Source organism: Streptopelia decaocto (genome assembly GCF_964273445.1).
Source record: "Streptopelia decaocto genome assembly, chromosome: 8".
NCBI classification, from domain to species: Eukaryota; Metazoa; Chordata; class Aves; order Columbiformes; family Columbidae; genus Streptopelia; species Streptopelia decaocto.
In genome coordinates, this window is record NC_138662.1 from 11908610 (window position 1) to 11924168 (window position 15559).

Genomic DNA, 15559 nt, shown 5'->3' on the forward strand with positions numbered 1-15559 from the left:
TATATGTAGCTTGATAAACAGCCAAATAGGAAGAAGTATTTAAGTAATAGCTTTTGTTGTAAATCTGAGTATTTTATTATACACATCTTGTTTACTGCCAGCTTTATGAACTGTTTTCAAATTTTTGCTAGTGAGAGCAGCTTATTCTTGACAGGCAAGTAAAATCACCTTATTTTGATCATCATTCTGGTGGTAGTAGGCAAGTAAATTTTGTGCTGAGATCAGTGAATTTTCCATAACAATTTTGTAAGTCTTTGTAAATCATGGAACATTTGGTATTTTGCCGTTTTGCAGTACGGTGTGTCTGTAGAAGAAAATACCAGAAGCAGCTGCACAACAAGTTTTACCTTTTTGGTGTGCAGCCTGCTGAAGTACGGGTGTGAATTTTCAGTGATGCATTAACCTGAAGCTCTGAGTGGATCAGCGAATAGGTCAATAGCACGATGACTGTGATTGCAATCAGTTTCTAGAAATGAAGCTTTTGCAGCACTTGCAACATAAGACTAAAATTATTGATGACCAAAGAAATTCACGTACCTCAGAAAAAATGACTTTGTAATCTCAAGACCGTCCTTTCAAGGTCAAGCTTGGTGTGATCTTCACGTTTATGGTTGCATCTCATTTTTGTAAACTCTAGGTTGTGGATTTTTTACATATTAGCACAGTTTTTCTACTACTGTAGAACTTCTATTCATTTATAGCATTTGTGGGGAAGAAGGCAGTGCTTTTTTCCTGAATGCTCAGCTGTGGACCTAAGTACAGGTGGTAAGTGAATGCTTAGGCAGAAAGCAAGAACAGGAGTTCTAAAGTTGTTCAAGTGGAATTTAGGGTGATGTTGCAATTGGGCATTGATGCTATTGTAATCTGTTACATATTGCAAATTTTGTTTTAAGCAGGAGCGATGTATTGTACTTTTTTTTAAAAATTATTTCTCATTATTTAATGGGCCATTAAAATCTTGGTGGAAAATTATTTTTTGTGTAAAATAGTGGAAAAGCTGTAATTCTGGCTATGTACTTTTGTCTTAGACTTTACATATAGTCATGAATCAGAAGTAGCTTTGTAATATTTGTAAGCATAAAGAAGATGTGATCATTTAGACAGTTCTTTCAAACAATACAATGTGCTTAAAATGTGGTAAGTTTGGTGTTTTGCCCATTCTGTACTCATTTTACATTTATTTAGAAGTGTGTTGTACTCCTTATTTAAGGAAACAAGCAGAAAAAGGTAATTTAGACTTTTCCCCAAAATTCTAGTCCTTAAAAGATGTTCCTGTTGGAAATAATTCCAGCAAGGGAACGCAGGTACAACTTCAGCAGGGTACACAGTGCTTCGGCACTGCCTTGCCGTGGTGTGTAAATGTGGATATATATGTATGTATATGGATGCAGAAGCTCCTGCAGTACCTGCCAATGGGAGCGTGTGGGTGGGTGCTGCACACTGAGAGCAGCCATGGGGCTGGAGCCCCGGGGATGGAGCCCAGACGGCCGGGAACCGTCCCCTTCGTTGAGTGGGTCTGTGCTGAGGATCCACACTAGGCAGGGAAAGCAACTTCAGGGTGAGCATCTGCTCGGCAGCCTCAGGGCTGTCACTGGCGCTTGTTATTTGCTGCCGATGAGATAAGAAATTATCTCCTGTTGCAGCCTAGGTGCTACAGATGAGAGGATGTGTGAGACTGCCAGCGCTGCCTGAGCTGCCAAGTGGGCTCTTACTCTAAAAGGAGAAACAGACTATTTCTTCCAGAACTTCAGCCTGACTTTTGTTTTGCCTCCTGCAGACATAGTAAGTTAAATTTTACGGTATTAGTGGTTAAGCAAACCTCAGGCTCTCTTCCAGTTACTGATAGTCAGCATCATTATTCACTGTCACTGCTATTTTCCTTCCACGCTCTGGTATCAAAGAACCCTGAAGAACAACCTGTGTTTAACTCTTCCTTGTGCCATTTCAGATGAAATAGCTGCAAAGAGGGAGAGTTGTTGTTCTGGAGAAGCACTGTTTTGCAGGAGACCTTGTAGGGATGCTCTTTATTCTCCAGAGTGTACAGGAACTTGTTTGCTGCTGTCTTACACTACTTGGTCTCATCAGCCCTCCACAGAGGCGTATCAGAATAAACCTGTAGTCCAAAACATGTGCACCATAGAATGTTAGACATCTTTTTTTTGAATTATTTTCTTGCGGGTGTGCGGTAAAGAGGTCAGTAAAGTAAGCAGAGCCCAGGAGACTGGGTGGAGAAGACACAAGTTTATGAGCAATCTCAGGCTTAGTACTTCTTAACCAGAAAGCCCAGTTTGTGAATTATCGGTTTCCCTTGGCTGGGGTGGGAGGAAGAGGTTTTGTGCAAGTTCTGTGCAGTTGTAAAAAGGCAAACAGTGGTGCTTCTCCATGGAAAAATTTCCAACAAATTCCCAAATCACCCCGTTCTCCAGCTTGAGGCTTTTCCTGGCAGCCTACTGGGTCCTAAGCCCAGCAATGTAAGGAGTACCATATGAAATGTTTTTAATTTGATTTGCTCAAAGATAAATGGTACTGATCTGCTTTCATGTTTGGATTTGTGCTAGTGCCTATGTGACCAATTACAAGAAATGTTACTTGTACTCTATTAGAATGGGTGTTTTGAGAACTGACGTGACTACTCGCAGCTTCAGTGTGGCAAAATTCTGATCAAACTGGTTCCAAAAACATCCTGTGGCCCTGACATCAGACTGCTTTGTTAAGGGATTATATGAAATAATATATATTTTTAAAAACCTGAAGTAGCATTGAAAAACCTGTTACACTATGCTATTTGAGCAGTCATACCAAAATAGTTTCATAGATCAATTCTGGAATTTGCTTAGTACTGGATTTGCAATTTTTAGGGTATTTTTCACTAAAAAAAAATCAGAAATGCGAGCTCTGTAGAATCTGTGCTGTGGTAACTCTGGGAATAAAACTCCTTGATTTATATGCTTCGTTTTGTAAATATGCCCAAGTAATTAAAAATAAGCAACGCTAAGGCTCCTGTAACAATTAAGAATTGAGTATTCTTTTTACAGACATAGATTAAGGAGCTTCAGGTACCGTGTAGTAGCACAGGGGCAGTGACTTGCTGGTTTCCAGCAAACAGTAATGCCTGTTGTGCTGTGTGAAGAGAAGTGGCAGCTTGAGTGTCATTTAATAACTTTCCATTCTTAATTAAAAAAAAGAGAGAGAATGGAAAAAAAAGTTGGAGGAAAGCCGGGTTTCACCCTAAAAGGCAGGAGCTGGCAGCTTTTTGAGATGGTTAAATATTAACTACTGCTAATAATTTTGAACTTTATGTTTAAAAACATAAGTACTGTGGGAGGTATTCAAACTGTGAGAAATGACTTGAGGTCTAAAAACTTCTGGTGGACAAACATAAAGTTTTAAAATACTCTGCTGAAATCTGAACCGCTCAAGGTTTGTTGTCATGGCCAGGAATAGTTATCGCAAAGCTGAGGCTCCTTTATCTCTACATTGCTGGTTCCTGGCTCTTCTGAGGAGATGGGAGACAACGGGCTGGATGGTCAAGAGGATGTTGAACAGTTTGTCAGAGGCTTTCTGGAAGTGTTTGTACATTTTTAAATGTACTTAGTTTATTTTGTGGTGAACAAGCTTTTTTGTTTGTGTGAAGCTGTTGCTTTCTTTCATGTTTTTCCAAAATGTTGGTACTCGACACACAGAGTCTTTCAAATACGTTGTTGTCCCCTTCTGTATAAGATTTGTAGCAAATGTTGTTTTCTTCAGCTGAAAGATAACCCTGTCCTGTGGGCAATGCCATGAAAAAGCAGAACCTGCACCCCAGCAGTAGATGTTCCTTAGATTAACTTATATTTTTTTAAACATCTATATTCTAAATAAAAGCACAGCCTTAGCACATCAGTGTTAAAGGAAAATTCTGTTCTCTCAACAAAATAGTGCTCAATCATGTATTTCTTGCTGTTTGTCCTTCTAGTCCTCTTTTGCTGTTTCTCTTGTTGCCTTGTTGTCTTATATTGCATGGACAACTTCTCAGATAAATGTATACAGTTTCCATACTACTTTGCAGTTGTACACTAAGGACAATTTGTGCATTTGTCCTTTTTCTTGTCGCTAAAAACCATGTGGTCATTACAAATGAGCTGAAAAATATGCATACAAGAACGGGTACTTACCTTGTCACATTTATGGCTTCATTTCTCCAAAGCTTTGCTTCTTCTGGATGTAAAAATCTTTTAAAGACATGTTAATTTTTTCTAATGTGTTCATGAGTTAGTTTCTCACCTTGCTTTACATTACTGCTCAGAAGAGCATTTATTGTATTATTGTTTTGGCACTAATTGTTTTATAAACACTGCCATAAATGCTTTTAGTCTTTTCTTTGAGCAAAGTCATATTAATATGTGACTAGGATTATTAAAATAATCACGTATTTCCCACTGCACAGCATCTGAAACACATTTCTCAAAGAAAGATCAAGCTGCGCAGAGGTCTGCCACTATCGCCGTTTGCATCAAAGCCAGAACAGCATGAAATTATCCAAATCCTTGGTACTTCATGTTACATGAGGCTTTTGACTCCGAAATCCCACTTGATGCCACTTTCATTCATCTGATAACACAGTTGTAGGAAAGTAAGAGCAATTATAATTAGATCCACGTTTCTGGGGATTGCCGAGTCCCTTAAGGTCTGTACGAGCTGCTGTGGGTATAAACCATCCGCTGTCTCTGCTCCGCAGTCTCTGCAGGGGGTGGGTGACTTGCCTTTTCCCAAGGTGGTAGGACTAAAGAAATCCCAAATAGATACAGAAATTAGGGTCATATGAAAAATATGGTTCAACTTATGCTCTTACATCCCTGTAGAAATTCAGGTCTGAGTAACTACCATGTGTTGGATGTGCGGTGTGATTTGTGCTGCTCTGCTCCTCAGCCCTGTTGCAGGGGTTAGGAGAGGAGCAGAATCCCTGGATGTCAGTGCTCTGGATTTGGTCCAGACATGACAGTGTCATTTAATACAACAGTCTGAGGATGTAATATTTACAGGCATAACATTTCTGTATGGATCTGTTATGAAAAAGGTATTTGTATACAACATTTACAGTAGTTGATGGTAAAGACTGAGATACCAAAACCACACTCAGAACAAACAAATGTATTTCAGCATTTTCATGCATCTGTATGTCCCTGCTGCAAAGATCATGAGTTGTTGTGCAAATATCTGCTCCTGTGATGTAAACTGCAGTTTAACGTGAAAAAAATTATTTGGCTGAACATAACTATGAAAGCACAGTTTAATTTATTTTATTTGCTCTTAATTTGAAATGGGGAGAAGACAATCCTCTTCATGTTGAAAAAAGAAAAAAGATAATGTTCATTTACTTGTCATATCAGTGTTGGACCTTGGTGGTTGAGTTTTTACCCAGACTGTTGCTTAAATTAGGGGAAAATTGTCCAAGCAAAATATAACCTTATCTTAACATTCAGGAAACATGTCTATTTCAGACATTTACATTGAAAAATTCTTTTTATAATGTTCCTCTGCTGGTGTTGCCATGTTCTCTGTTTTTGAAAGCACTCACCCAATACTAAATGCAGAGCAAGTGTCAGTGATGGTGGCCACCAAGGTGTGATAACACATAGCAAGGAGGAGATTGAAGCGAAGTCTCTTGCAGCAGAAGTTGGGCCAGTAGAGCTGGTGTCCTGCCAGAGGAGGCCGAGCACCTGGCCCAGCGTTTGGTGTCTGCTCAGGAATCCAAGAACCAAGTGTAGTACTAGATAGTGCATCACTTCAGATAATTTTTTGGAAGCTGAAGCTTATTAGCTGTGGTTTGTGTATATGTTGTTAGTTTAAACCTTCTACTAAATGACAGTATAGTTCAAATGCAAGTGCTGGTTAGAAAGGTTGGAAGAGGCAGAGTTGGGGGTTAATTTTGTCACTTAAGTGTATTCTTTGTTTCTATTAATTGTTCTAATGTTACAGAAATCAAGCTCATGAGGATTTGGGGTAAAAACAGTTAATACTTGTTTCAGAGGCTGTTTATTCTTGCAAAAAATTTAGAAGGGGCTACAAGTTTCTGTTCAGGTTATCCTGCTTAAATGATAACTTGAATTTCTTTAAAAAATGGTATATTTGGATTGAAGCATTCTCTTTGGAGACTGCAAAAAAAAAGGGGGGGGGGGCACAGCTGGAACAAAATTGGTGACAGGGAGGCTTGAACACATCTGTTCAAAAACAGAAAAAGAAAAAGGATCCTTCAGTTCCTACAACTTCAGGGTCTGCAGTAGAAACCAGAGCACGTTAAATGGTTGCAGCCCAAGTGGGACTGAGGCCCGTTTCTCTCCACTGATGCTTTTTTCCCTTTCCTTGTTCAAACTCTGAAAGGGAAGACAATCAGTATCCGCTGCAAAGTATTATCGAATTGATGCTTCTCCTTATTTCTAGAAGACAATGCAAGCTTACATGCTGTCACAGCTGAAGGAGAATTAGCAGCACTCACAAAGAGGTGACTGCTGTGACAAACAGGGTGACTGGGATACGACACCAATGGCTGTAGAGGCAGGAGCGGCGTTGGAGGGATGGTCGGTGCTAGATTAGATCAGCATTAGCCCTCGAAGTGTGTTTTTGGTAGGCAGGGAAACTTGGAGCAAGTTTTGGATATTGCGGCTATTTTACTCATTTGTCGTTACTATGGTTATAGTTTGCTGTGGTTAAAAATGCACTGCTCTACTTGCTTTGCTTGGCGTTTTGTAAAGGGCTTGTAACCAGCGTGTCCTGCCTGTAGTGGCAGCGTGGGCTTTATTTGAAGGATTTTATTACTCCTATTATTAGTAGTATTAGTATGCCAGTTGCTCAGCTTACCTGTTTTTTAACTTTCCTAAGCTGGCTGCTAGTTTGAGTGACCGAATTAGGAATTGGAAAGCTTTGGGGTATTTGCATTACTTTTTTGGAAAAAAACAATCTGTTTTTCTAGTGCAGCACATCTTGAAACATGCTCGATGTTGAGCAAAGGCACAGCAGCTTTCTGTTCTCCTCAATTTCAGTTTTGGGTTTGCCATGACCAGCAAGCCATCGTGGTAAGAAGAAATATGCAAAGACGGATTTTGGAGGACTTCTGTTAGTTCTGTTAGTGGCTGGCCAGAAAATGGTAAACCTTAATAGATGTAGTGTGCCATCACAGACACAGATAAGGAGTGGGAGAGCACGGGGTGAAGCGTCTCCACAGGAGCACTTTAAGGCTGGCTGGTCTTTTTTGGATTCCAGCCTTCTCTAGGGAAATGCAGCATGACTTATTTATTTTTTTTCTTATTTTTTTAAATTTTACTTTAGTTGAGGTTTCCATTTTAAAATTTGTGTCTTCATTCAAGCAGTGCAGTACTCCTGCAACAGCATCGGCAGCTGCGGATGTCGGACATAAGACATGGAAATAACATCACAAACAGGATTGTGTGGAGTAGAAAGAACTTTGAAGGTGCTCTCAGATTGTTGAATTGGGATTTCCCATGAATGGCTCGGGTTTCTGCCGTAGCTGGTTGCGTAAACAGCAAATAACTGTGAGTCTGGGCATAAGCGGTAGCTTCAAGCAGTGAGGTTAATCATGTATGATCATGCAGGGAGATGGTATCTGCCCTCTCTTTGAAGATTTCGTGACACTTTATCTCTCCTTTTTTTTTGAGTAGGCGGTTAGCAGGTTGCTTGACACAAGCTACTGTTGTCATCTCTTAGTGTGGTTGTATCAATCTGAAAATCTTTTCCATGTAACCAAACCACTTTTTCTTATGGGTTTATTCTCAGTCATACAGACAGAAATTGCTGTATATGGGATTTTAAATGCACAGATGTTAAGTATCTTCACTGTTCCGTGGAACAGGTTACTGCTTGATCTGATCTGCAAAACATTTCAGCATCAGTTATTTAAGGCTGAAGACCAGATCATCTTTGTTGACTCAGAATTGTATGCCGATTGTAGCATCAGGGGTCTGATAACAACCTGTTGCATAGACTTTATAATAAGCCGTGGTAGTGAAATGAAATATTTAGGTATATCTGGATTCAGCAAGAGCATCTTTTTACCATTATACGGGAAAACAGTGCCAAGACGGGCTTATTAGATACTTGGATTTTCCTGTGACAGAGAGTAGAACTTTTCTGGGTGTTCCGTTGTCTGCATCATCTCTAAATGCAGATGTTGCATGTGAGTGATTAGTGGTCCGTAGTGTTGTGTGTGTTTTTTTTTTTTTTTTTTTTCCTCTTTAGAAACACATGAAACCACTAAGTACTTCTTAAAGTCACTCTAGGTGCGTGTAGTAAAAACTGGGTGCAGATACAGAGCTCTGCCACAGAAACCCTTGGGCTTTTGTGTTCCAGTTGTGGGCTTAATGCTAATTGTGTGCTGCGTTCACTGGTGATCTGTTGTAGTCTGACCTGTGCAGAAAATTTGAATAATATTTATGACATTTGTGAACAAGCATGAGCAACTGTTGCCATTAGTATTCAGCTCATAATGGACTACTAATGGGGCTGATAACATGGCTTTTTTTGCCCTCCCCTAAGCTGTGTGGACACAGGGAGCATAGATCTTCCTGGCATGTTGAAGGGGCAGAATTGATCGTGAATAGTCAGAGTATTCAAAGTATAAACTGCTTTGTGATGTGCCAGGCCAGGAGGGAGAGGTTTGAGTTGTTAAGCTGAGATGAGATGAGCAATGCAGAAGAGATGAAGGTGCAAATTTCTGAGACTGTGAGGACCAGTAACCAAGGTACCGGTTACATGCCAAGCTATTTTTTTAAATTATTTTTTTTTTTATATAAATCATAATTTGAAATGGAAATAGTCTTCGAACGTCAGGTTTTTTGTGTATTATGTCCGAGCGCCGTTGGGGACTGCAGACAATGGTGTGCAGTCGGCGTGTCGGAGGCTGGCACGGCCGCTCCCCCGTGAATGCCCGCTTGTCTTCTGCGCTCCTGCCAGGGAGCTTCAGTCCCGGCCCTCGGGACAATGTTATCTCAGTTACCTTCTCATGTTGTTTGTGCAAGGTTTGCTGCTTCAGGGAACCAGAAGCTCATTTGAAAAATTAAGTTGAAAGATAAGGAGGTGATGATGTTTAACAGGAAACTTATTTTTATCACTCTCTCACTCCCTTCTCTCGAAATGTAGCCAGAGTGTGTGGCTGGCAACTTCTTGAAAGCTGCTTTTGCACTATTTCCCCCCCAAAATCTTGGTAGTACTTCACGTGTCCATTTGGTTCTTTATAAGTGGAGTATTCTTCCCTGGTTGCTGAAATAAATCTTTATACTGCTTTTGGTGAAGTCATTTTACTGTATAAAATTGACTGTTGATCTCTTTTTATTGTCATTATAGAAAACCTAGAATAAACTCTCAGTTGGTGGCACAACAAGTTGCCCAGCAATATGCAACCCCACCACCGCCTAAGAAAGAGAAGAAGGAGAAAGTGGAAAAGCAAGACAAAGAAAAACCTGACAAAGAGAAGGAAATCAGTCCAAGTGTTACAAAGAAGAACGCTAACAAGAAGACTAAGTAAGTTTGAAGGATACACTGTTAAATGTGGAGTAATTTCAGTAGCACTGTGCGTTGATTAATTGTGAGGTTGATCTAACATTATGTTCTTTGTCTTCCTTCCAATTCTTGCAGACCAAAGTTGGATATTGTGAAAGATCCTCCTAGTGAAGCAAACAGTATACAGTCTGGGAATACTACAACAAAGACCAGCGACTCAAATCACACTTCAAGGTAACTTTATACTAAAGTGAAGCTCTCAATATCTGAGAACTGTCTTAAACAGCAGACACATTTTTGGACGGACAGAGGCAGAACAGTCTAAGCCCCAGGGTCTGCCAGCGTTAGTATGGCAAGACCATCGGTGACTTCTCCATGTACAACACTCAAACGCTCCGCTGGTGAGGACCGATTCAAGCATTGGAAATATTTGTTCTATTTTCCACTCAGTTTTAATTTCTCTGCTAAAATAATCATATTGTTGATTGGGCAGTAATGCTTCTAGCTGTTAAACACAGTGGTGGAAAAAAATAACCAGCTATTGCAGTGGCCTTTGTCAAATTTTTATCGTCACTTGATAGCTGTAACAAAGGTTGCTTTTTTACTTCCTTATCCTTAATTCAGTCGCTGTAATAGTCAAGATAACTTTCCAAGTATATGGGAATTAAAAGACTGCATTAGCAGATTTGCTAGAATCTTGCTATCAATAAAAACCATGAATGATTGGTTTTATATTTGTCTAAGTTTCAAATGAATAGCTGTCTATGGAAAGAGGTTTATTCCTAGTCGTGCCTATACTGATAGACGATGCTTGTTTTATTTAAATAGTGCCTTGTCCTCTATTTCTTAAATCAAAAATTCAACATCAAAGTACAGGTTTTATGTTACGGAACTTAGGGCTACAAGAGGTGGCATTCAACTGCATGATTTGCCTATGTCGGCTATATAAGAATTGCTTTGCTTTAAAAAATGTTCTGTAGTAGGTATTTTATAGCAAAGCCACATGATCTGAAGCAATATTAGTTAGCTGCTAACAGCTGCCAAGCACATGGGAAATACGCTTTGCACTGCTGTTGGCGTTAAGATTGGTGAGATGTCACTGCAGAAAATACTTGTCTTGGAAGTTTTTTTAAATAATGGCTTGAAAACACTTACTAGAGAGAATATCCTTTACACAGTAACTTGCCGGCACGAAGTGAGGCTGTTGTGAGATTTGCTGTGCTAGAAGACTTAAGCTGTTTGTGGGGACTGCTGCTTACTCTTCCTCAGCCCCCAAAGGTCTAATTGTCCATTCCTGATTTGATTATAGGAATATAGCTTTATTGCATTGATGTGTTGTGTGTTTTTTTTATCAGGCCTGTTCTTTTTGAAACAGTTCTTGTTTTGAGGCTTAGGATGTGGGGGATTGATGCACTTGACTAATGAGATAATGTTAAATTGATAGATTATGTCAAATATTTTATTTTTTTTACTCCTCAAAGGAGTCACTCTGTCTACTGCAGAGTCTTTTAGTCTATGTTTTGCGGCAAGCTTTTGTCATTCCTAACTAATCCTTAATGTTATCAGTTCTGGCTGGATACCTTTAAGGGATACATCATCTCCTTCAGTTATTAAACTGTCTTAAGTGTTTAGTTCAGTGGAACTTTTCTTGCAATTCGCTGCCCTCAGGAGTGCTGTCAAGTGCATTTTTAAATGACCTGATTTTTACAGAGTCAAAAATTATCTCTTTTGGTTGTTTTTTTTTTTTTTTTTGCATGCACAGGTTTCTTAACTGTTTTTTGTAAATCGTCTTTTAAGGATCTCTGTGGATTTTTAAAGAACATTGAACTTCTTGGATAGCATGCATGTTTCTGAGAAAATATCTTGGTTTATTCCACATCTTCCTGTGCACTTTCAGATCAGTTGTTTTGAAACACATTTCTCATTCGGCCATAAACCTTCTCAGCTATAAACATGAAGCATCAGGGTGTTTAATATTGCAAAATAAGGTGAATGGGCCAGTCCCTTTGCCTTCTGTAGGAGCAAAAATTGTGTGCATGTGCTGAAGAGATTGTCTGGAAGTTTCTATCTGTGCCTAATCAGCTCTTTGCACAGAGGAGACCCCAAAAACACCCTGCAGAAGGGGTTGGAGGGCTTGGTTCTAAAACTGACATTAAGAAGGTGTTTGTGAGCAGCACTGGTGAGAAATCCTGCACCTCGGCCCTGCTTCCCCCCGTCCCACCATGAGACATTGTCGTGGCATTTAAAGATGCTTGGGCAGTTCCATTCAGGCTCTTGATGTGTGGCTTAACTCAAAGGTTGCTGGTAGCGGGAGCTTATCTGGGGAAAACTTAATGCAGTTTAGGCCATATGAGTTTGTTTTGTTTTGTTGGGTTTTGTTGTTTGTTTGTTTGTTTAATTTTTTCATCCCCCTCCCTTCCCTTCTCCGACCCGCTAAATATGACTATGAGTGCTGGCTTTTGACAAGCAATACCAGGAGCTGCGTGTTCAACCCTGTAGAAAGGTGGAGGCAGTTCCGGTATCTGGGCCAGCTTTTTATTTTTTGGCTGTTTCTGAGTAGAAATGACCCAGGCAAATTACAGGAAGAACTGGGTTTCCTAGAGGAACTTGGGGCTTAGGGAGGAAAATCCGTACACGTACTACGCTTCCGGGAACACTTGCTGCTTTGTTTGCTGCCGAGGCTCTGGGGGCAGCCTTCATCTGCTGAGATGCTATCTGAAAGCCGACGGAAACCCCAAAACTTGCTGAGCTAGCTGGCCTTTCTTCTTACCCACAAACAAGGTGACATCATTTCATCTAGCCTGTGGTTATGTGTTGAATTTGCCAACTCCTGCAAGCGCGTATGTACAACGTGTACACGTGGGCGTGTGTGTCTCACTGCTGCGGGAATTCACTACGCATAGCTACGGGTTTGAGAAGGCTGGTCACTAAGGGACTGTTTCAAGTAGGAGGTTTTAGTGATGGTTATCCCCGTGAAGCAGTATTTTAATAATATTTTTCTATCTATTAGAAATGCTTCTCCTGTGGTACTTGTCAAAAGTTGAAGCGATCTCCTAGGTTAGATATGAAAATACTATTTTTGGTGCAGTAACTTCATTTTTGTTAAGGAAGTTTGCAGAAATATGATTACTCTGTTTTTGAAGCTGTACATCTGTCTTTAATACCTTTTCCTATTGTATCTAGCTCTAGAATACCACTTGGAAAACCACTACTTTTGGACTTGCCCCTTGCTAATGTAGCACTGCAAGCCATTGAGCATGCATGGCTTAATTTCCGCTTTGTTTTGTTTTGGCTGCGTTAGCCTAGTGTGCTGCAGACAAGGAGGAAAGGCAGATTGGTTCAAAAGCCGGAGCCTGATCCCGAAGGAAACTAACCTTCTCTCCATGCCTTGGAATAAGACAGTTCTCAGCAAGCTGCTTTTCACTGATGTATAAAGACTCTCCTTTTTAATTTCCCCATTGGGAATATTCCGCTGCTTAAGCCTGACCCTTAATTAGGAGCAAAGCTGTAAATTGCAGCAGTCACTGCAGCTGACTGGGAATTTGCTGGTAGCTGGAGGAGTGTCCAGGGTTTGTTGGATCAGAGCTTTGGACCAGCCCTTGAAATGCACGTGAATTGTCAGCTTCCTGGAGTCTAGACCCTTATTAGCTTCATTACTAATTGAATGATAGCACAGCGTGCAAATTACTGAGATAATCCTGAACTATAAATACCAGTGTGTTCTTTTCTGGTGGTTGTGTTTTTTTTTCTTTTTCTTTTCTTTATTCCTTTCCCCTAACTAAAAGCACTAGCTGCAAGAAATACTGTTGTACGTTCTGGATTTTATTTACAATAGCCTCAGTTCCAGAGGGAGCATTTTGAGTGTTTTTATACATAGGCTGATTGGGCATCTGATCTGTATAAGCTCAAAGCAGTTGAAAGAGAAGCCAAGCTGTCCCAGTGCCTGTGTTGTTTGCAGCTGTAGAGTTCCAATATGGGAATGAAAGAGCTGTGGTCAAATGCTTTCATGTGGTTTTGTATTGCGGAGTCACAGCCTTGTCTCGTAACATCAGGGCACATGATGAGATGGTGAATTTAGATAAGAGAACTCTTTCATCTGCCCCTTGGGGAGGAGATCCTTCAGTCTGTCTGGCTCCTGTCCGCTTGGCTCTGCTGTAGCGTCCTCCTTTCTGGCAGAGCTGGATCAGGGATAAGTGTGCAGCAGACACCCTTTGCAGAGCTCTGCAAGACGGCTCTTTCCTCTGGAGCTGAGCCTGGTGCTGCAGCCCTCGCAGCCCGGGATGTCGCAGGGAGCAGAAGTTCAAACCTTGGTCCTCTGCTGTGCAGCACTCCCTGCTGCCTAGGTTCTCCTCCCAGTTATTACCATTTGCGCAGCCAAGGAGAGGACAAGTCACACGGAGTTGGTCGTCAAATGCATTTTCTAGAAACTCTTCCTTTCTCTTTTATTTTTATCTTTTTAATAAATGTTTTCTCATTTATTTTAGACCCAGACTGAAAAATGTGGACAGAAGTACCGCACAGCAGCTGGCAGTCACAGTGGGAAATGTCACAGTAATTATCACAGACTTTAAAGAAAAGACTCGCTCCTCCTCCACGTCGTCTTCTACAGTGACCTCCAGTGCAGGATCAGAACAACAGAATCAGAGCAGCTCGGGCTCTGAGAGCACAGACAAGGGCTCGTCCCGTTCCTCCACACCAAAGGGGGACATGTCGGCAGTCAACGATGAATCTTTCTGAAAATTGCACATGGAGTTGTGGAAACTATGAATCAGGGTATGAAATTCAAACACTCCACCTGCCCATGCTGTTCAAATCCTGGAGAGCCTCTTCTGTGCTTGAACACACACTTTCTCGGACATCGACCTCTTACTGATGCAACCAGGATAACTTCTGCTTGCTGTGGGCATCTGGCCACCAAGGAATTTCTCACCCTAACGATTACTCTTGACACTTTTATGTATTCCATTGTTTTATATGATTTTCCTAACAATCATTTATAATTGGATGTGCTCCTGAATCTACTTTTTTATAATATCTGCTGTGCACAATTTTCCATGAACATTACAACTTTTTGTTTTGGGGAGGGAGTGGGTGGGGAGGGAAGGGGGCTTTATTTATTGCATTCACAAACTCCATCCTCTTTCAACATATCCTTTTTAAGTTCAGTTCTTCTTCCAGTTATACTGTGTACTATCAGTTTTGATATAAATTATATATAAATATATATATAAATAAATATATATAAAGGGTTATTTGAAACCAATACATGGAAACGCTGGTGCTTGAAACACTGTGAAGTGAAAAAAAAAAAATATAATTGAACAGTTCAAGATCTGGGACAGTCCCCTTCTGTGAAAGTACTGAAACTGAAATGGAACTGGTCTTAGGTGAAAAGTGTTCCTGAAGGTTTGAACCTGGATGGGACCTGTTCTCTCTATTGTTCCTTCCCCGTTTCTTCCCTAAGCAATGGTTAAAAAGTACTGGACACACGGTTTTGATTTTTTTTTTTTTTAAAGCTTGGGATCTGAAATGAGAAAAGATTGCTCCAGGTAGCTTGTGTTTTCCATTAGGCGACTCAGATTGGCGATGTGCAAGTTTGTGCCCGGCTGGAGCATAAGCGTTCACAACCAGACTGGTGTTGGCATGCCACGGATTTTGGCAACTTGAGCATCACTGTGTCATGCAAAGCCAATCCCACAGACGTTTGATGCTCTTAGGTTTAATGAATTTTGTCCGCCTGCATCAGCGACCGAGGTAACATCAGAGCTGGAGTGCTTTGCTCTGGGCTGGGAGGCAGCAGGGGCTGGAGGGACGGGAGTGGGGTGGGGGAACAAGCCGGTGTGGGTCGGTCATTGTCAGCCCCTTCTGTCTGTCCCGACCACGCTGTTGGGGTTGCTCTTGTCCTTCAAGTGCATCCCTATTCCAAGAGTGGTTTCTGAACAGCATCTCGTCCAGTGATGACGTTGGGTTTTTCAGCATTTGGACTCTTCTTGGTCTTCTGCTGTGGGAGCAAAAATAGGGAAAAGCTTTCATGCTGGCAAGTGAGCAACACGTGTGGCTCATGCTC

The 15559-nt window shown here is 40.9% G+C and overlaps 1 protein-coding gene across 1 annotated transcript in view; it reads left to right on the forward strand.

The window, feature by feature from the left end:
• The window catches only part of RYBP (RING1 and YY1 binding protein), a 40957-nt gene extending 26386 nt beyond the window's left edge, over positions 1-14571 (forward strand). The window contains exons 3-5 of the mRNA XM_082060045.1: positions 9337-9513; positions 9628-9726; positions 13977-14571. Coding sequence (XP_081916171.1) covers positions 9337-9513; positions 9628-9726; positions 13977-14229 — 529 coding nt within the window. The 3' untranslated portion in view covers positions 14230-14571. The remainder of the gene's footprint in view (positions 1-9336; positions 9514-9627; positions 9727-13976) is intronic.
• The last annotated feature ends 988 nt before the right edge of the window (positions 14572-15559 follow it).